This window comes from Chaetodon auriga, chromosome 19 (genome assembly GCF_051107435.1).
Source record: "Chaetodon auriga isolate fChaAug3 chromosome 19, fChaAug3.hap1, whole genome shotgun sequence".
Classification (NCBI taxonomy): Eukaryota; Metazoa; Chordata; class Actinopteri; order Chaetodontiformes; family Chaetodontidae; genus Chaetodon; species Chaetodon auriga.
The window spans coordinates 5,900,766-5,923,583 of NC_135092.1; the positions used below are offsets into that span (position 1 = coordinate 5,900,766).

General features: G+C 41.0%; 2 protein-coding genes across 5 annotated transcripts in view; both read left to right on the forward strand.

Moving 5' to 3' along the window:
- The window catches only part of cacna1bb (calcium channel, voltage-dependent, N type, alpha 1B subunit, b), a 159,921-nt gene extending 155,015 nt beyond the window's left edge, over positions 1-4,906 (forward strand). For all 4 annotated transcript variants that reach the window (XM_076758020.1, XM_076758019.1, XM_076758022.1 and 1 more), the window contains one exon: positions 849-4,906. In XM_076758020.1, coding sequence (XP_076614135.1) covers positions 849-1,418 — 570 coding nt within the window. In that variant the 3' untranslated portion in view covers positions 1,419-4,906. The remainder of the gene's footprint in view (positions 1-848) is intronic.
- A 1,578-nt stretch (positions 4,907-6,484) lies between these two features.
- Positions 6,485-22,818, forward strand: part of LOC143338361 (uncharacterized) — a 97,362-nt gene continuing 81,028 nt past the window's right edge. Inside the window, exon 1 of the mRNA XM_076758713.1 lies at positions 6,485-6,608. Coding sequence (XP_076614828.1) covers positions 6,485-6,608 — 124 coding nt within the window. The remainder of the gene's footprint in view (positions 6,609-22,818) is intronic.

The following is a 22,818-nucleotide window of genomic DNA, read 5'->3' on the forward strand; positions in this document are numbered from 1 at the left end:
CAGCTTTTTTGACTTTGCATATGCAGTACATGATACAGTGCATATTGCATATTCTCTTAAATCTATTTTGTTTTGAGTGTCTGTCTTGTTTTTATGTATGTTTTTGCAAATACAGTATGTCTGTATATTGTTTCATGACAGAATAAAACCAAACCAAACCGTAAAATCGAGATTACATCAAAATACATAAAAACGGCTACAATTACAGCAATGAGCTGTTCAAATTAAAGATGATGGATGATGCATGTGATTGGGTGTGCTCTGAATTGTGTGACCACAACCAACATTGATAGTGTACTGACTCACCCTGAAGTACGCTTCTGCATCACTGAGGCGAGGTGAGATGTTAAACTATTGGATGTCAGGAAAAACAAGATTTTCAGAGGGTGTTAAGTTGCACATCAGTGTGTTTGGGATGACAAATCGGAAAATCATCCCAATTTCAGCACTGCTGCTTTTCACAATCATTCAAAACGTGCTTGAAAATGCTTTGTTTGGATCTCATAAGGTAGCAATGATCCATGGGTATTTTCGTCTCCACTCCTCGGAACAACTTCTCGGACAGTCCTGAATTTTTTGGGCTGTCTTGTCATCTTAAGTGTGTTGGAGTTATACTGTATATGAAGAAATACCTTAGCACCAAAGCACACACAACGTTATGATCAAAGTGCTAGAAAATGTTCTTTAAAGGCTCAAAGTATGAATAGAGGTGATTTTGAGTCATTTTATTGCACAGACACTTCTTACCCACACTAAGAAGAGATATGACATTTTTCCAATTTTCCGTACTTAATAAAATTCTTCCCATTGACCCATCTTTTGTCATTTGCTATATATTGTTTCCTCAGCATGGTAGCAGTGTGGTTAAAGCTGGCCCTGTAACGCTTCCGTCTGGTTCGAGCACTCCAGGCCGCAGTCGCAGGCAGCTCCCGCAAACGCCCCTCACCCCACGTCCTGCTGTGGCCTACAAGACCGCCAACTCCTCGCCTCTTCCGTCCAGTGCCAGCACTGCTACGACAGGGCTCCAGACTCGCTTCAGCCGTGGCCTTTCAGAGCACGATCGCTTATACAGGGGCCACGACGAGACCCCGATGCCGATCACCCGTATCGGCTCGGACCCTAATTTAAACCGGCAGCCACAGGTTGCTTCTCAACAGGCCGTCCTTGAGGAGACAGAGGACTTCCAGGACACTGTGAGCAGCCACGGAGGGGGACGCTCTGACAGAACCACTGCCTCCACCACAGCCTCAGCTTCACACGGAACTGCTGCTGCGCCCGTCACGGCACCCACCACGCAGGGCCGGGCGGGGGTGGTGCCCAATGGGTACCACTTCACCCTCGGGGTCAACTCTGCGCCTGGGCCCGGGAGCCGAGGAACAGGAAGTCTCAGGGAGAGGGAGGAAGAAGACTGGTGCTAACGTGGCAGAAAACTGTTAGCTGAGGATGGGGCAGTGCTCATGTCAGATCCGGCGAGCTGACAGGAAGCCAGCAGATTAATACAGAAGGAAAGTTATTGAGGAAAAAGCCAATGGAAAGTGCTGTAAAAGGGGATCAGAAATCATTCCAGCTTTGTCTGGTTACTCTCCTTTTTATACAACAAACTCTTTAAGGAAAAAAGACACTGATGACTTTTTCTACCCCCTTTACTTGCACTGAAATTATAGCACATGTGAAGACCCTTAAGTATTTTTGCCTTGGCCAGTAAAATCAGTGTTGGAGCAGAAGACAAAAGCCAAAATCTCCTCATTCTTTGAGTGAAACTATGAACTGTGTTTCAGACAGATCTGGATGCCTCATTCCTGGTATTTATATGGCTGCTCGCAACACTGTTTTTATTTTTGTATGTTTCATTTTCTTTGTGTTTGCCATGTAGGTGAGAAAAGACTTTGAACTTGATCATATTGATGCTACCACCAAATTATTTTCCTTTTTTTTTTTTGATCAGCTATCACCGAATTCTAACCAGATCTTAGGAGAGCGCATTGATTTACTGTAGGTCTTAACCTTCTGCCATGACACCAAACAGACACAGTGAGTAATGTAACAAAAATGAAACAATTGGATGGGTTAGAATAGGTCTAGAATCGAGTTTTCAGATCACGTTTTTGTAAATTGTACCAGATGTAAATTTTTGGAGTGCACGTAGGGACCAGATATCTCTTTTTTTTTTTTTTTTTTGACGTTATGTGGATAAATACTAAGTGCCTCGTTTTCAAAGATGTATTAAGACGCAGTCTGGTCAGGTGGACTTGAATACATAGTAGAGGATGTAAGTATGTACACAGCTGAGAAAAAGTGTAGAGAACAAAGTTTGAATCTTGTATAATGGACAGAATGCAAAAAAACCAACACTTTTTTTGTACTGAATCGTGTGGTAGGTAAGTCAGAATTACAGATCCAAAGTAAGAAATGTAGTGCATGCCAGGGTCTTGAACTTGTCAAAAAAATAGCATATGTACTTTTGCTTATGAGTGTGTGGTAAACATTTGCCTTTCTCTTTCAAATATACTGCCAGTCAGTTGGTAGAAATGGTCTCTGAATGGAGAAAAGTGCCATTTTTTGATTTCTAATCAACAAATTTGTCATATTCACAGACACCTCCTCAAGCATACAGTATATATCTCATCTCTGCCATATTTGCCCAGCTTTCACGGGCTTCCTGTCTTCTTATCTCATTCCTTTGAGAGCAGTATTGTGTGAGGGTTTGTAGGAGAGGTTACCTGTCTGTGTATTCACAGGTACATAACGAGTTGTGTTGTTGCTGCTGACTGTTGACTTAAAGTAGGGCTATGCAACAAGACGACACTTCATCTGCCCTGTAGCTTTACCCTCTGGAATCTCCAGGTTCAGGCTTTAGTGTGACTGCGACCAAATTTTATGTATGAAGAGTTATAAATTGTATTATATGATGTACAGTACAACACACACTGAGGCACAAGCCGTATCAAAGCTGATATATGTGTATCACAGGGCATTTTTGAGGTTGGCAAGTCGACTGCATGATGCCTACCCAGATAGAACCACCCAAAATATAAAACTGTGTTCTTTCCAGGCTTGGGTCAAGTTGTATTTTCAAATCATTTGCAGTGGTTTTTAACCTTGCCCAGAGAACCAATAATAGTATTAATAAATCTGAGGTATTCTGTCAATAACAGCAGGTTGAACTGTTTTTCTCACTATACTCTGACTCTTTCTCTCTTCCCACTGGGTATGACATATTTGTAGCCTTAAAGGATAAGGTCATCTTCTACAGTTTTGTTATTGTCAACAAATCCCATGAAAAAAGCCAAACCAACCAACCAACAACTCTTTGTCTGTCTTTCAGTATTTTCAGATTTCCCTACTCGTGTCTGCGGCACTCAGCTCCAAGCTCATTGGTTCCAACTGAAGATGTAAATCTTTAGAAACCAGTCACGAATAAATGTTTACATTTTAAAACATGCTCAGTAATTTCCTGAAACAGCTGGGAACTGTAGTTCAAACAGAGTAACAACATTTACAGGAGTAAATGGTGCATTACTGGGGACTGTTGAGTCAAACTACAGTGCGTGTGTTCATGGTAATGAAGCAGCATGTTACCTACTGCAACACCGTGGCCAGGTGATGTGGTTTTATTAGTCTTTAGAAACAGTAAAGCTCATAAGGAATAATAGAAGAGTAAGATACTTTATGTCAGGTTTTGGATACACAGACAATACTTGTTAGGAGGATCAAGTCGTTGTTTTTGCTTTATTCATGGTATTTGTTGAAAATGAGAAAAGTATAGAAAATAACTGAGATTCACCCTTAAAACACTTGATATAGCTGATTGACAGAAATCCTCTAGATTAAAATGAAATTAGGTAACTGGCCAAAGAACAAATTCACATCTTTCAATGTAGATTGAGTTTTTTATTTTTTTTAAATGATTTATCAAAATCTTGGGTACAGAAATGCTTTAACATTGAGCTGATTGATTTATTTGAATATAACAACTGTTGCACAGGAACAGCATAGACAGATTATCTCTTACTGAGTATATTGACTCAAAAGACAGATTAGATCAAAATAACCAATTTCAAAGTCTGTCTAAATCTTGTGGTGTTCTTTATACAGTCTTTAAGCAAGTTTATGAACATATGAATTATTTGCAAATATTACTTGATCCAAGTCTATTTACCTCCTTGTGTTTTATTTCGACTTCCTGTTGTCTCATATCTGTGCAATCTATTGATGGATCATCTAAAAGGAGACTTTTTAGACTCTGAGCAGGAAGGTCTAACTACAGCGTAGCTCTGTTCTTTATTAAGGTAGCGTAATAGATTGCTCGTTGTCTTATGGTCTCGAAACGTTTCTGTAAGTTGCCATATTGGAGCAGAGATTTGTGTTCATCTAGATTAAAAAAAAAAAAAAATGATCCAACATTTTCAGACCTCCAATGAGCCCTACACAAACAGGATGCCAAGTTTTTCCTCTTACAGTTTTACTATGGCTGCCCCCTCTAGACGTGTCCTGTTTGCATGTTCTGAAATGAAAATGTGCATGTGCAAAAAAGAAAAAAGAAAAAAAAAAAAAAGAGGCATTGTTTGACTTCATTCAGTCCATGATTTGTACAACTTGTTTCCTGGTTGTATTTTCCAATTATCTAAACACACAATGTATCTGTTTCAGGTTAAAAAAAAAGGGGAAAAAAGTAAAAAAAAGTAAAAAGAAAGTTAAAAAAAAAAAAAAAAAAGAGCTTGAATAACATTTTGTCACAAAACCACCAAAGTGGAAACAAGGCTCTTTCTCAGAAAAGGGGTTCTGGAGTGGCTGAATCCTTCGCTGCCTGATCTGTTACTTGACTGTCTCTCCCACAGTCATTTTGACTGTACCTATGGATTTTGTATGATCATAAGTCCTTGAATAAAGAGGTATGATAATGGAATTACAAGATGTAGATCCCTGGAGAGTGCATTGAAATGTCTTGTAATGAGCTTTAGCTGTTGATAGCATTTTATTGAATCTAAATCCAGGATTGAACTCACATTCATCATTCAGTCTGTAATTGTTAAGTAACATCAATTATAAATAACTTAATATTGGAGAATTAAATCACAAAGTTTCACATTTAGAAATAAAGCCTGGGGGTTATTCTAGGATTAAATGACTACATGTATGTTTTAATCAACTGGAAACTGATCCAGATGAAACCAGGAAAACACATATAGTCTAATCCCTCTCCTGGACGAGTGATGTGGCTCACAAAATATAGTTGTAGTTTGTCTTGAAGATGTTAAGTTGTTACTAATATGACAGATCTCACTCTAAATCTAATGGACATACATTTAGACATAATTTTCCTGGTTCTTTCCAATTTTCTTCCCCCCAGGAAAACATTATGGAGCAAAAGTTACTTTTGACCTTTAACTAATGTTAATGCAAATGGGGGGAGAGCAAAACTTGACTGAAGGAACTGATATTAAAGGTGTACTCTACTGATTTTACACCGATGAGTTTACTCATGATGAGGATGTCTATGAAAACAGTTGTATAAAGTATTCAGTGGTTCTGGAAGAGCTTTGTCAAGTCTGAATAAATATTCCAAATGATTTCATCAAAGTACCTATAATGAATATTTTTAGATTAAAAATGGGTCACATGACCACCTGTATGACAAAGGTGTCACTCATGGAGATGAATCCACAGAGAATTATTCCCAACCTCTGCAGCTCTCATCAGCTTTACAGAGCTTTACAATGATTTTCATCTATTGTTTTCTGTCTGGCCCATAAATTTGCTATTTTGACTCACTCTCACTGCTCTCACAGTGTTATATTTGGCTGAAGCAGGAAGTTGTTTTCAGCACCAAACTGCAAACAGACAAAGGAAGCGACTGTCGCTGGTGAACCTTTTAGGAGAATCAGACATTTGCTCCAGAAGACAGATCTAAAAGGAGAGCAAATATACTAACATTCATCAGGTGGACACAAACATGACCCTAAATGAATGATATGAATGATGATCAGCAGAGAAATTAAGATCATGTGACTCCACACTGGTCATAAGTGACAGCATATATGTCTCTTGCTGGAGTATAATCAGACTGGAGTGATGAAAGGTCCGAAGAGACGGATCAATCCTTACTATTAAAGTGAGCAATTAGCAAATAAATTGCAGCCAGGCATGAACACAGACTGGGCGGAGGCCCTGCAGGATTTTAATTGGTCCACATTAGAAGAAAGGGGCGGGTCCTCCGTTGCCTCGTTTGGCGCCTCAGTGATGGGATGCAGCTGCAGGAGGAGAGAGGCTGCTGCTGCCTGGCGAGGAGGAAGAGGAGAGGGGAAGAGGATGAGGAGTTAGTGAATATCTGTGGAAGTTTAAGAAGAAAGTTCCGTTCAGCGATGTTCCTCACTTTGAACCAAAGAGAGCCGCAGTAGAGCTGCTGGTACACGCAGAGCACCGTTCAGCGCTCTGGTTTGCATGTCTTTAAATCTTTAATTACAAAGTTTATTAACACGGGAAGATGTTCAGCTGTTTGTTGAAATGGACACTTTGTCTGCTGGGGCTCATAACGACGAGCTGCGCCTCACCTGACGATGCAGCGGTGGATTTTGGAGGCGAGTCCGGCTCCGGGATGCTGCAGACAGGTAAGACTGGTGTTCACACCTGTGCGACCTAAGGGGAGATATAGGCGCAGAATAAACGCGCCTGTGCGCTTCAACACGTGACTTTCACCATGAAAACTAATGTTAGATTTACACTTTCAAAGTGCAGACTGGTCTGATTTAGTGTATTATTCAGTCCCTTTGACTGAACAGGTTTTTATACTCTGAACGTTTTTACCCAAACAACATGTTTTCTGTGTTGTTTGCTTACCTTTAATCTGAATCCTCCGTTGTTTTATGTACACTGGGTTTTGAGCTCACAATCAAGAAATCTCACCACATATACTTGCAGACAATAAACCTTTTCCCTGTGAATTTAAACTCGTAAAGATCCACCAAAAAACACCTGTGAGGCCTCTTTAACACCCATTCACAACAAGTAGGATTCAGGTTTGATCAGCTGGAGATCATTACATCATTTGTTCAGTGCAGTCTGTGTCCAGATGAAACCCCTCCACCTCTCCTCAGCCCCGTCCCCTCAGCAGCCCCGGCCCGTCCAACTCTTGATGCTGCAGCTCTCTTTTAAAAGTTCCTCTCATCGCTCCATGCTGCCAGAGCGAGCCCCAAACACTTGTAAACTGAGTGGAGGACTTTGTTTGGCAAGCTGTGAAGACTGAATTCAGACCACAATGAAACAATAAGGCTATTTTCACTGCGGGCCGGTTGCATTTAACGGCTTTCTCTTCAATTGGTTTAACAGCTTCTCAAAGGAAAAAAAAAAAAAAAAAAAAAAAACTAAACTAATTAAGAATTGTTTTTAGAGCACATTTGTAAATCAAATTAGCAACCTGCTGATATTTATTCAACATCAGTCTCCTCATAAATTTGAAGCCCTTTAAACCAAAATCTGAGGTGTTCCATTAATGTACTTTGCATGCGCTGTTAAATGCTTCACTGACTTTGCAACTGAGAATTTAAATTTATATCGTTGTTGCTGTCTTGCCTGTCAGTATGCAACTTAATTGTCAAAAACCACTTGGCCGTTGTCACAGTTGCCAAATGCGTTAAATCAGTTTGAGCCAAGATAAAATCTTCCATCTCATCTTTGGTAGTGAATTAAAATCGAGACAGTCCTGACGTCTGTGGAGGAACACACACAGTTTGATTGATAAGTTTCCGTTTAAATGGCCCAAAAGAAATGTATGGACTTGCTTGATACATCATGTGCACGAAATGTCTTTCGTTTGCATAAAACACATGTGGAAACTGAAGCCAAAGCTCATCTGCAGTTATTAAATCACATGGAATGCTTTTATTCTGCCAAGCAGACTTGGTTAATCACAACATGGTTTTCCACAGCCAGCTCTGCTGTTTCATCAGTGTTTTCAGTGTCTGGATCTCCTTTGTTTCATCAGGACTGTTGATAAGAGTGACGGCGGGGTACATGCTCCAGCTTTACATTGTGTTTTCAGAGCTGCGCTGGAGTTGTTTCATCCATCCGTGGCTTGTTGAAATTGATCTTGGATTGGAGGTCTGCCAGGTGCCTGAGTGTGTCATGTCTGGATTCCACAGCATCATACTTAGTTTATTTTACAGTTTGGTCCTTGTCACATTTCCTCATTACTATCATCTGTATGTCAGAGCCACATGGGAGACCCAAACAGAGACATCAGAGGGCAGGGGACCAGCTGAGGGTTTGGATTAGACCAGTGAGGTGACAAACAAATCCTGCAGCGTGCTGACTGGACGCAGCCTGTTGAGCGTTTTCTCTATTTTTTAGAGAGTTACTGTAGATGACAGAGTGTTAAAGCAACTTTCACTGGATATGATTGAGTAGGCCGATGGTTACGTAATACTGCTTTAATAATCTACTTGTGTTTGCTGTTGTGGTTAGATTTCCTGAGTTTAATCTCGCCCTGTTCCACAGGTGACTGCACTCAATTTCGAATTTGTGATTTCTGCAGATACAATGAATCAATACCTGAATATGAGCCAACACATAGTGTAAGTTATAGTGACTTTATCCTAAGCCAATTTAAGATTGTTTAAAGCAATGTGGTGCTGTCGAACTCAGCTTTTTGGCATCAGGGCTAATGTATACACTGTTTTGGGGATTTTGTGTTTTGAATAAAGTCATCAATGGGCAAAAACTAAGGCTACATTCCAACTGCAGGCACACACAACTTCGTGCAGAAGTAGCAGCCATTTCTCCACAAAAAGCCATAACTAAAAATCTGTCTCCTCATCTTCATTGTCATTAGCTCAAGAACATGCTTCACATCGACTTAGAAATGAAACTGTAAATGCTGACTACGGTGGTCTCCATGTTTAGTCTGTACAACAGCGTGCTGCATTTGATGTCTTTGTTATTGTTCTTTTGCACCTGCAAGGCACCAAAAAATACCAAAAACTGAGAAGGACCCGGACATTTTGCATCCTGTCAGTCACTTACTTGCTGTATTTGATTACTTCATGGTAAGCATCCTGACAGGATGTTGGATTAAGCAATCAGTTTGTTTGATTGACAGGGCTGTAGAATGCTCTCTTGCCCTGGTGCACATTGTTTTGTCTTCTTTTGCTTGTAAATTCAGTCCTCTGCTGTGGCACCTGGAGCTCTTTCAGCAAAGAACAGCTCATGAACATCAGGGAAACAACCCCAGTGCATTTATTTCCCACTTTTCTCTTGTCATCTGCATTCATACTTTAGCTAAAGTGGGGAAAGACAGAGACTCTTCTTCATCTTCGGTTTTATGCTTCATGGAGATGTGGCTGTGTTGATCGAGCGGCCTCTGGTCTGCAGCTGGCGGGCTTCAGAGTGGATCACGGCAGAGAAATTTCTGGCAAAGCAAAAGGTGCCGGTATCTGTTTTCATAATAACGGAGGCTTATGTAGTGATGTGACGGTGATCCTGAGCATTGTTCTCCTGACCTGGAATCATTTTTCATTAACTGTAAACCTTTCAACTCCCATGCGTTCCCCGTGAGTCTGTTTCATCCATTTTGGTTGGTGTTTACCGATACACAACGCAGCGCTAGCCGAGCCAGATACTGTTTGTGAAATGGACTTCTTAATTATTGTTCTTGCCAGCTTTAACAAAGGTAATCTCATCTATAAACTTCCCAAATGCAGACAGGTTCTTACGTGTCCAACCAGGAGGAGCCCTGCATACAGGCAGAAATCAAAGCTGTTGTGAGAACTTGAAAGCAGTAGAACAGTGAAGCTATGGAGGATCTTCAGGCACACTTTGAGCATTCTGACGTATTACTGATGTCTGTATGAGTTCACAGTTGTTGTACATCAGCCTACATCAGCTTCTGTGAGGACTGCTGTGTACCATCATGCACCAGGGTGAGTTATAACAATGACAAACCCTGGCTCACAGCCAAACTCAGTTATGGTTGCAAAAGCAACAGGGGTTTAGCTGTGGGCACAGTGACAAGTTTAGAGTCAAAGTACAGGATAGGTTTAGCAAGCTGGTGAGAGAAGCTTAACGACTGTACTCTGTGAAAATTCAACTCTGCTTCTCAGCCAATGACTCTGCTTCTGTCTGGAAGAACTACAAACTGCAAACCTAAAGCCCCCCACTCCATTAATGACTTGCACCTGGTCAACGAACTGAATGGGTTCTGCTGTTGTTTTGAAAAGACAATGGAACAGCCCTGACACCATTCGCTGTGACTCTTTCCACCAGCTCCAGCCCACCACCTCCACCTCCCCCACCTTAGCAGGAGCCTACGCCTCTCCACAACGGTTTTGGAGAGGCCAAGTTTGCGGTTAGACCAAGTTTTCCACTTCCTTAAATATTGCCATTGTATATTCTGAACATGTCAATGCTCCACAGAGGATGAAACCTCTCAGTGCCACCCTCAGGTCAATCTGTCAACTTGTCTTCTTGCTTCTTGCTTGATACCTGATACCTGCAACCAGAAGCTAATAGTCAGATTTTGATGAAATTCATTTGGATATCAATGGAGGAAAAAGGTTTTTGGCATTTCTACCAGCATTGCCATCAAGTCAACATTTATACTTGAACTTAAAAATCTACAAATCTAATTAAATTTTCTGATATCATTCATATTCTCAAGAGGATCTTAATTCCATTGACCTCATGGGCAGTTTTCCAGATTTAGTGTGGATGAACATGTGGTAATGAGTGAAACATTTGGGGTGCAATGGCAGGCCTATATCTGTACATCCGTGAACTTAGTATGAAGTATTTCTGTCATTTCCAGTCCAGCCATTCATCCATTCATCCATCCGTCCTTCCAGTCAGCCATATCTAGCTGTGATATGTGACTTCCATATGGCAGGAATAGCTTACTGTAACCTCTGACCCTATGATAGGTATCGCTAGAGCACAGTATGCAAAACAGCTGTTGGGAAGAGTTTTGTGATTCTTGCATAGAGGCAAAGTGGTTTGCACGTGTCTTTGTGTCTGCATGCCTCTCAGCATCATCCATCCACTTGCCTAACTGCTACTCCAACACTAATGCACTTTCTTCAGAAGTGGAAATTGCTGACTAACCTCTCTGACCTTCAGTGTGAGAGTGTCAATGGAGTCTTTTCATGTGTCTCAAGCACTTTGGGAATATGGGAAGGCATCATTTCACAGACATAGCTGTAAACCTTTTTTTTCCCCAAATATTTTCAATCATATATACCATGGATGACATAAATGTGCTTTACATTATCCAACTTCAAAACCTTTTTGACCTGCTAGCAGTGGGGCCTAAATATGTCTGTCCTTTGAAACTCCACACAAGAAATCTCAAAAACTACCAGACAGATTGTCCTGAATTTTGATGTGGATCATGATCCCAAGAGGATTAATCCGAAGTGCATTTAGGTGGAATCTTGGCTTAAACTGTGATGATTAGGTGAACAGTCTATGGTAGTCATAGTCTAATGATGCAGACTGTGATTATGAATTATATTGTTTCGGTTATGGACTGCTGGTTGGAAAAACCAAGCAATGGAGTAAAGTATTTGGCAGATTAATCGCTAACAAAAATGTTAGTTGTAGCCCTAAACCTGAACTTTTCTCCCTTCTTCAGTCAAAATTTCTGCTCAACATTTAAGTCAATGAAAAGGCATCTTTAAAATGAAATGTTTGGATGGAGGGATTCATTCACATTCAGTTTCTCTATTCATGGTTATCATCGGTTTCTAGTGACCCTCTGAATTTTCATGTAGCGTCATCGCCATTGGTCCAAATTTTTCCACTAGCACCCAATGTCATCTAATGAGCAGATAGCCATGACGTTTGCTCCGATTTTAAAATGGTGAGTCAAGAAGGTTTCTCTATCTACAGATGTGATAATCAGATTAGGATATAACACCATGTTAGAAGTGTAATCCAAAAGTCTGGCAGGCACACAAGTATTTTTTCTTTTTCTGACTCCCTCTTAATAGATAATCATCATCATCATTCAGTTGATTTTGTTCTCTTTGTAACACTTATGTCACATCACCAAACCCTGGAGTCAAACCAGATCAAAAGAACAGCCATGTTACTGTCACGCTCATGCCCTTCCAGCAGGTTGAGCTTGTGATGTCATTGCCAATATAGTGCCTTATCCATAAGCAGGCATCTGCATCCAATGAAACGTGATCTTGAGCCTTAGTGCTTGGTGTGCCCTGGTCTGGAGTCCATTAGCCAGCTTTAACCAGGCAGAGGCCCACACTGTGGCGTGCGTGGTGTAACATTCCCTCCAATATACACAGGGTCATCAGTCTGGTTCTGGGTGTGGAGTAGGTTACAGTGTGTGGTTAGCTTTGTGTGAACAAAAGCGGGTGGAGAGGGCTAGGTGCAAACCACATGTTGGACCAGAACCTCCTTCCTTGTCTGTAATGTCTTCTTAAGCCAAATGGAACCAGATGACAGATGGGGTGGCTTGATAGTGTTCAGACAGAGTTCGTCAGATGTTTTGCCTTAAAGATGAATAAAAGAAGGGACTTTTTATTTTTCTTTTTTTAGCATTTACCTCACTGAGCACTTTGTAGTGTCGTTTCTCAATGCGTCTCCCATCGCTCATTCACCGCAAGGAGCCTGCAGACACATTACAGCCTGTAGGACACAGAGGCACAGATTTATGGGGAACGGGCAGGTTAATGGTCTGGTGTTTTGTCCGAAGCTATGCTGTTTGTGGTTTAGCTTCGACTGAAGTGTTGACACACGTAATTGCGTCCATTCTCTGTGCAGCACTCGTAAGTTTCTTTGTAGCTTGCAAATGTTAAACACCTGCCTTGTGCTGAATTTAAGAACTAATGGTGACAGTATGCACCTGGTGTGGCAGGTAGTACCTGCTTAACCTGCCAGCAGTCATGCTTCTTTTTATTTGCGGTGTGTTGGTTTACATTCTTTTTTATTGATTAGCCATATTTAGTGACTTGATTTGAAACATTTACCCATTTCAACACCATGGAGCTGTGGTGGTAAGGGTTTGTACTTTCATTTTTTTCTGTATAATAATAAACAGTGTAATGAACAAATACTGCAGGGTTGCAGCAGGTAAACTACAAATGTCTTTTATTCTGAACTTTTGTGCATGTTGTTTTGCACCTATTTTCCTGTCTGAAACTTACTAAAAAGTATCAATCTAGAGATCATTATAGATCTAGGCTACTTATAGTTAGTGTAAACTGTGAAGTGCACGTTACACCACAGAAGTTGAGATGAACCTTCTAGCAAACAGTTGCTTATTTACACAACCAGCTATCACGGAGCAACTTTAACATTCATTTGGAGTCGTGTTTCTGGCCATGTGTTGAATGGAAGTCCATTGATTCTGTTTCAGCCCTGTTTTTGATCTCTACCAACTCCTGAGGGAAATATCTGGCTGCTGAGCTGCTAAAAGCTCCACTATGTCTGCCTGTCTGCTGGTTTATGCTGAGCAGGTAACATACAGTTGGTACAGGTCTCTGAAAACAGCTGCCTGCTGCGGCTGAAAATGCTGTGAGAGCAGTGACAGTGAATGGAAACAGAGGTCTGTGCAGCTAAACAAACCAGGGACGCTGGAAGTCAGTCATAGTTGGGGGTGTGCTGAGAGAAACTCAGTCTATATCATGAAATAATGGGTGACTCTCGTGGTTTAATTAAGGATAATCAATCAATATGATCAAGAGCTATAACCAAATCATTTCACATGTGGCCTATACATCAGTTACAGCAGTAATTGCAGTTATTTTCTCTAACAGGCTCCAACAGGATGATGTGTGAGGCTACTTTGATTCAGTGGGACACTTGAAAAACTTTCCCCATAACACATCACACATACTGCGAGTACACATTGTGAGCAATCTAATGATGGACATAATTAAAAAAATGTTTTTAAAAAAGTCTTTCCTGCCACAAGTACTTAAGACTAACTAAGAAAGGGGAAAACCTTTTATAAATTTAAACTTTTGATCAGTTGATGGTTTTAAGAATGTCTGGTTTTAGGCCTCACGTGTTCTGGCTGAAACTCACTATAAAGCTCTGTAAAGCCAGAGGGAGCTGCAGATTCAGCTGATAATTCTCTGTCGGTTCATTGCTACAGGCACATTCTCACATTGTTTTCATTTGATACATTGCTATTATAAATATATCAATCACAGTAATCGTCCATAACGATGCAAGGCTAGATTTACAGTGGTGCCAGGGTACTCCACTGTCATGATATTCAGCAAATTTCATGCAGTCTTTGAGTGGTATTACCATGTTACGGTTCTGCTAGAGGTAACTGCACAAATTGTTTGTCTCTCACAGATCTGGCTATAGGATCTGTTCTTTTGTCATGTTCTACTTGTCTCGTCAGGTAGATACCATGCTTCCTTGCTGACTCCAGACTATGGTTATGAGCAGAGGGTGCAGTAACAGCACTTGGCATGATTTTGGCAGGGTGTATTCATTCCTGGCAGGCGTACAGACCTAAATCTAGTGCACATTGGTGTCTAATAGCAGGGCCTGACTTTATTTGGCAACCATTTGCCCCGTGGGACACATTTAAACTATCATATTATTGTAATTCGTCATTAAAAAGAAGGCAAGGTGGAGCCAGGAGGCTAGTTTTAACTGCTTCAGCTGTGACATGAGAAACTGCCTTAATACGCTTGTGTTCCACAAAATAGATGCCAGGTGATGCAATGTTGTTTCATACCAGCGAGACACACATGCACACACACTTAATTCCTGTCCTTGCCACACACTCCCGTTTTACCTCATAGTACAGGAACTTTTTTCTTGCCAAATAAAAAGTTAAGCACATTTTAAACATGATTAAGGTGAATTGTCAAAGATTCATATGAAGATTTATAGGCTTGGCTCTCACATAAACTAACTGTTCTGCTGGCCATCTGCTTTTTCGTTGACCCGTGTGTGACATCAGCAAGGTGTGCCGTATGATAAAATAAACCGAGTACTCTGGCTGGCCCAGCACAGTTTAATATGCCAGTCATGCTCTTCTGTCAACTCCAGTGTTTCATTTCCTGAAGTGTTTGTTTTCAGTAAGCAGGTCAAAAAAATGCAAGAGCCAAGGTGGAGTTTAAAATTTCTTGATAACAATAAAGATTTTGGTTTTGACATTTTCCCTCTATGCTTTTATTAGCCTTGTATAGCTTGTTTTAACTTTACAGTGTAAGTCTTGCATGCTTAAAGATGTCTGCCTGTCGCTGGTATTGAAGGTGTTGTTTCTGAATCAGCTACACCTGGCGTGGCCAATTTAAGGCCAAGGTTTATAGTTTTGGGATGTCAGTACAGCTGTGGGGCACAGAGGTCTGAGAAATCAGGATTTGGCAATAGATACATTTTTGGTTTAATTCTGCAGAGAGGATTTGTTGAGACTGAAAAGATGAAATAATACCAGTGTTATTCATGAATGTTTACCCTGAAGTAAAGCATGAAAATGTTGGCATTGCTTCAACTCACTTGCATCTCCTCTTCTTTTATAAGATGACATTACTGCTGGCGAGCTCTCTACCCTGGTAAACCTGCTTGATAAAATAAATAGGTCTTTAGGTTAAATGAATAGTGTAACAGGTTGAAATGAACTTGATGTATTCATAAACATCCTTCATGGTGATGGACATGTGCAGATGCTTATCTTTATTGGTTTGGCTGAACTTGATTGATGAAGGCCCAGTTGACAAGTGTGTTATGACTAACAGAACTCGAGCAGATTCTACATGGGACAGCCAGAGGGAAGACAAATTTGTTTTCTTTTTTTTCTTTACTTTCTGTGGGTGAGCCATGCCCTCACTTTTAAAATGCCTATCAGCCACTGTCTGTCATGACCCGTTTGACCTGTTAATCTTTTGTTTACTTGAATGTGATTGATTTGTTTTGAAGTCTGGGCTCAGTCCAGTGTGTCGCCTTCGCTGCTCTCATGTTAGTCCAGATCGCTCAAGGTTTAACAGCCCTGGAGGATTTGCTTCTGGGGACCACAGGACAGCTATTTTTCTTTCTTCACTGCCTGCATGGCACTGCGCCACTCTAATCAAAGCTGTTCCTCCCCAAAATGAGACATTAACCATTTTTTTTGTGCTTATGTGCTTGGCTGTTTGTCAGTGCATATGTTTGTTGGCCACATGTTTGTCTGTTGGACACATTAAGCAACTAATCAGTCCATAGCCAGACCAGCCCCAGTCATAAAAAAACCTGAAACACTACAACACAAATTCCATATAATCTATTCACAATTGTTTAATTATGAGTCCTAAAAACCTTAAAACAACCGAGGAAATAAGTCTTGTTTTCAGTACAAATCAGCTTCCCTGACCTTTTTAAAACTTAAATATGTGAAAGAAGTTCAAGGACTTCAAGGACACGATTGCATAAATGACTCGATAGAGGGATTTTTTATCTTTCATTAACATAGACGCATCTTACAGTAAGGAGCATGCGCTACAGCCGTTGCATGACACAAGATTCAAAGGAACAGCCTGCATGTCATCATGGTCACTTCTATTAGCATTAAGTATTAGTCATAGCCATTATCCCATTCATGTAATTAGAAATTGGATTCTTTGTCTTTCATCTCTGTGATGACCTCGTATAATGGCTTTAACAGTACAGTAAAAGTAGACATGCACATGCTGACAGAAAGCTTGTGAACAATGAACAATGGGAAAGACAGTTGGGATGCACACAATGCTACTGATTGTGCTTCTTTCAGCCAGGCAGTCTGCAGTGGATTCTCAAGAGACGTGACATTGTACGTCTGCAGATTGGCATGTTGCAGATAGAGACTCAGCTGGCCACATTCCTGTCACACTTTATACAAGCTGAATTTACACACATGTGGGTCCCTTTTCCACACAAATGCTCACAGACTGGAGAAGGGACAGGGTGCCAGTCATTGAGCTAACGTGTACAGTACAGTAACAGTTGAGAAATTTATGCAGTTGTACTTCAATGCCACCCATAATGGCTCATTTTGACTTTTTCTCTAATTATTTTTGACTAATTCTCTACAACATGCTCTACATTTAATGAGCTACTGGGACTTGATGATTGTGTCCATCTTCTTGTTGACATGTTTGGTCTCATGAAGGTATTCAACAGTGTGGTATGGCATCACTGCTTATTTATGTCCTACCATAATAGCAGTGCTATCAAATTTCTGTTGTCTCAAGTGATTGGGTGCCTGTGAGACCGATGCTGTCTTGGATAACTGCCTTGGTGTGCAAAATCAATTGTCATCCATCATCATCATCACCATGTCTCCGTCTTTGTCCTTTTCCTCATTTTCTTTGGCTCCTTCCCTCCTATGTAAAGTGAGGATAACCTGGTTCTGGTGTCCCAGCTCTGTTCTCATCTCTGCTGATTAGGTGAGAGTGACGTAACCCGCTGTGGTCAGTGCCGCTGACAGACATAAAGAGAAAACCGCCGGTATCTGTGCTGCTGGCGCCCTTACAGGCAGGCATAAGCCTGTCAGGATGTCTGAGTGTGGCTGTCGTTACAGCGTTGCAGGGCTGAGACTAGATATAGATTGAGTTTCCATCAGTTGATGCAAAGCAGGTCAGTTTGAGGACGAACTGCTTGTGAGAACTCGTTTTCCACTGCTAGTGGGTCTCCATCAGAATGACAGCCACTTGCTAAATGTTACATCTTCATCCATCTATCAGTGTGGAGAACAAGCATTTCCAGCATGTTGGCATCGTTTAACAAAGTTGACAGCAATGAAGAACAATATGAAAATGACAGAACACTACATTTTATGGCTAGAAATTCTGATCAGAGTTCTCATGTCGAGGCAGATATCTTCACTGCCTTACACGGAGAACAGAGAGAATGACAGAAAAGAGGAAGGACTTTTCATTGTCATGCTAATCTGTACACCTTCACTGTGTCACCTTTTAGGCTGCCCTGCGTTAATGTCCCTGTGATACGACCTCTCAGCCAGTCAGGGGATTACTGGAGACCTGAAGAGCAACCGACTCAACTGAACTTGACTCTCAGGGTCAGGATTCATACAGCACAGGGCCATTTGACAGAGCAGAGCGTGCCTTGTAAAAATTTACAAGAGTTTTTTTACAAGCACTTTAATGACTTTGTCAATATAACTTTGGTGTTTTCTTACCTCGTCCACTGTGGTCTGCACGATAACAAAGACCTGAACAAGACAGGGCAGTGGTTATGAGGGCAGGGAAGAGTTTTCAGGTCATGAGGCCTGTCTAACCAAATCTTCTATATTTTATAGGATAGATGACTTAATTCATTATCGAAACTTCTGTTGATTGACAAATCAATTAACCAACCAACCAATTACTTCCACACCCATGCCTGTCATACTGTTCGTTAAAGTCTAAATTTCCATCCTGTCCATATTGAGACTTAAATTAGGACTTAAAAGCCACGCCAGCAGCTCTGTACACTCAATGCTAACTAAATGCTAATGTCAGCATGCTAACATGCAAACACTGACTGTTGGCGTGCTGATGTTTAGCAGGTGTGATGTTTATGACGTTCACCTTATTTTAGTGTGTTAGCATGCTAATGTTTGCTAATTGGCACAAAACACAAAGTACAGTTGAATCTGATGAGAATGTCATTAGTTTTGCACGTTTTGTCATAAATAAATGGATTGAAGTATTAGGATACAGAACAAAAGTTTAACTTGAAGAAGTTGACAGATGAAAAGTGAAGGATCATCAGACTTATTACAATTCACCCTGAAGGGAAACCAAGTTTTATGTCAGTATATCCAATACTTTTACTCAAAACCACCAAATATCAACTTCGTGGTGGCACTAGAGGAAAAGTCAGGAAATCATTAAAGTCATGAGGATTCAACATCTGGGAACCAATGTCTGTACAATATTTAGTGCCAATCCATCCAGCATATGTTGAGATATTTCACTGGATAAGTAACTTTGAAAACTGCTGGATATGTGTTTCATAGTGATCCATCCAATAGCCTTTGAGATATTTCTGTCTGGACCAAAGCAGTGGACCGAGCCATGTTGCTAATGTGGCTGAAAGAAGTCATTCTCATGGTGAGAATGATTAAAGCTTTTAACAAGTGTATGTTAGAAAACGCAGCCTCATCAGGTTGTTAACTCATTTCAGCAGCATTGTGAGTATTTGGCACAGATTGGGTCTGTGTTTAACTTAACTCTGTCATGTTTGCCACATGAAAACAGACACAGTGCAGTAGAGATGTTGCTGACAGGCCTGGATCCTATTTAATGTGTCAGTCTGAAAACACATTCATGTTCCAGCTTCAAAAGAAGGCTTGCTTACATAGAGGTGTAACATGAAACAGAGAGCAGATACAGGATCAGTTATGTAATTCGGAAACTCGGATGTGTTTTTCTACTGTGGTTCGTGGCTATATGTTTCACAGGTAACAGCAACAATCATGAAAATAAATCAATAAACGTCAGGGGGCTGTAAATTAAAAATTAATGTATGTCTGTTGAGAGAGGGCTTGGCGCTGATATTAATGTTTTCTATGGAAATAGAGTGGCCTCTTTTAGTTGGAAAATATTGTTTTCCCATCCCATGATCATCTCTCATACGGTGCTGGGATCTTGGTTGGTTTGTCTTCTGTCAAACACACACCTTGCTTCACTGCTCGCGTTTCCACTCCAGCTGAGATGTGTTCCTCCTTCAGTGTTCCAGCAGGCTCATTACGTGACTCACCAACTCCCTCGGCCGTCCAAAAGCCCCTTCTCTGCTTTCCTCATCTCATGTAAAATGCTAATTTACAGGCCGTCCTGCCCTCCCTGCCCTCTGCGGTTTTGTTTTAGTAACCGGTATGTAAGACACATGTAGCACAAAGGCCGTCTCCCCCCATCTGTTTGCATGTTCAGCCGACACATTCCTCGTCTGGCCATGTGGTTCTTGGAACTGCAAAAAGGCGTTCAGAACATGACCAGGAAGGAACAAGCACTTAGAAAGTGTTAATGAGCATGTAATCACAAATACTTGCCTCATATTCCCACATTTCTGTGGTTCTGAAGCTGAAGCCTTTGAATGAATCTCACTGAATACCTGGCTTGACATGGTTAGAGAACTTTTCGCGTTGCTTGTAGGACGCAGGCCGGTGGATTACCACAGGTGCTGTTTATGTGCCTGGTCAGAGTCCAGCTTTGGGGACTGGCTGTCTGCAAAGTCGACTTCTCCAGATGTACTTGGAGATCTGTTAAGACCCTTTCACCTCTTTCATCTGTTCTGCAGCCTCCGTAGGTGTGGTCCAAAGATGGATCCTGTCCCAGCAGCTGGATGTGCATTGTGCCTTTCTCAGTGAGAAATGAAGCGTCTCTCATGCAAAGCAAACTGTCAGGCTCACATCTGTGAAAACATGCAGCCCATTTGTTTTTGTTGAAATCTCTGAATCTATGGACTGTGGCTTTTTGACATGACAGGCTCATACAGTAGTACAGCAGAATGTCTAAGCTAAGGATGTCTAGAATAAAGCACTTCCAGTGCAAGAGATGGACTTGTGGCCTTTGGAAGTTTATTTACTCAACCGTGTCTCTCAAATGCCCACGACAAATTTCTTTTGTATATTAAAAAAGAATGGAACATGGGTCAGTAGAATATCCTCTTGGTCTGCTGTAGCACATAGCAGCTATTTTAACTTGAAGTTAGGAGCTGCTTCTCATTGACATGTATGTTTCTTTTTAGATGTCCGAAAATCTTAGCAATTTAGCTGGTTTTAACTATGATATCTGGGCATGAAAAGATGTGCAATCACAACAAGATCACACAAGTTGTACAGGCAAGAATCCATACAAAGATACACTGTAGAGGGCCGACTTTGCGTTATACATTATTTCCTAACAGTGATTCAGGATTGCCATTAAAATGCAGGGTTAGGTGCAAGAATGCCTGTCATGCAGCTGTATATCAAGCTATCATGCCAGTTGAGGTTTTTATATGAAGTCTAAAATCCTCTTTGGTTGTTTTAGTCGCACTGACACTGACCTTAACCTCAGACCTGCAGGTCATTGTGCTTCGGGTTGAGTGTGTCAAACAGTGGGACGACTGATGGATGGCCTTGATTCCCCTCAGCCAGATTGACTCTCAACTCTCTCTCCTGCCCTCTGCCCTCATGTCATTCATTAAACATGAAAGAGCGACCTCATTGGGCTGTTTAATGTCTCAAGTTCAGTACCTGTCAGTATCTTAAAGGCAGGAAAAAAAATGAAGGTGAATGTTTGACATTGTGACACCCACAGTCAGCAGTTTTCATTTGTAGAAATACCTCCAAGCTGTACAGTGCCGTAACTATATCATTAGCGCTATTCACTCCCGCAAAAACAGCAGGGAATTTGACCCGAGGGCATGTTCATCACTAAATCCACTTCCTTTGGAGTCCTCTGATGAATGTTTCAACAGTTTAGAAGCAGACCTGGGCAAGTGTTGACTGGCGCTCTTGTACGTTTCCTCTCCCGAAAGGAAAATCATCAGGAGGAAACACTGGCGTTGTCTTGGGGGAAAGCTGCTGTGTGTTGAAAGCTTTAGCATGTCTGTAAGCATAGTCATTTCTCACCACAGATCCATTATGCAGTAAAATGGCACGCAGACTTTTAATGTTTGGATTCGCCGCACCCCTGGGTCATACTTAAATATTATTCATCCCAAGAGGGGAAATGAGACAATGCTCAAGGGGGCTCTGCGTAGTCTTCTGAAGAGACTGAAGTTTATTATTCTCACACTGTCGATAAGTTTCTGTGAAAAAATGAGATCTTTTGATAAGCTTTACATAATTTAACCTGCAAAGTCAAAGATTTTCCACTTGTTATTGTGTTTTAGTTTATTTTTATATGACACAAACTGATCTAAAAGGTAGAATCCACCATGGTTACTGACGAGAACAGTAAGTGCAGCGTAATGCTACAGCAAACAGCAATGACAGCTGGTGCAGCCAATTACAGCACAGCCAAACAAATATAGTTTTAATAAAGAAGTCTGTCAATGATCATTCTTTTCCCATCATGCCATGAGCAACTGGTCTGGTTTCATGCTGCACACAGCCCAAGAAGTTGTCCATGAATGAAACTAATGCACATGAGAAATAAAAATAAAATGTAATGGAAGAGCCAATTAAATGGATTAAAAAAATGTAATAAAGAACAATGACCAAATAACATTGAAACATCAAAAACTTTGATTGAAAGCTTAAGTTTTAAGTTTAGGTTTAAAGCACTTTGAGCTGCTCTCAGATCCTCAGTGTAAAATCAAATGATAAGACCCAGTGTTTCCTAATCATTGGGAATATTTGCTGTGCTGTCACTTTTTGTGATGCAACATATTTAAATCCAGAGAGGAGACTTCTTATGATGTTCACATCTTACCTGGTGGAAATCTCTCCACCTTGAACTCTGCAGTGACCACTGCCACCACCACTGACGGCAGCCTAATTTAAATTATTTGAAAGTGAAGTGCACCTTGATAGTATTTGACATTTGAAAGCTATAGTTCACAAACTGCAGTCATTACAGCTGAATCTTTTTTTTTTTTTTGTTAACAGTTTCATTTTTTACATTTAATACAGGAACCTGCAGATGTCATGCTACTTGTAGCATTAAGCACCACAGAGGAACCTGCCCTCTCTTTGAGTTTATGCCACTGTAATGTTTCATATACTTTGCTGATGACTGGCTCCAGTGTTCTGAAGGCCCGCTTTGAACAGATTACAACAGCAGTTAAGCGAGAGGAAAACAGCACAGGAAGTTTTTATGTCTCTCTCAACCCTCCAGCACTGAGTGATTAGTCACTGTGGATAACCGCTCTGAATACAAGGAGGAAGAGAACCAGTCCCGT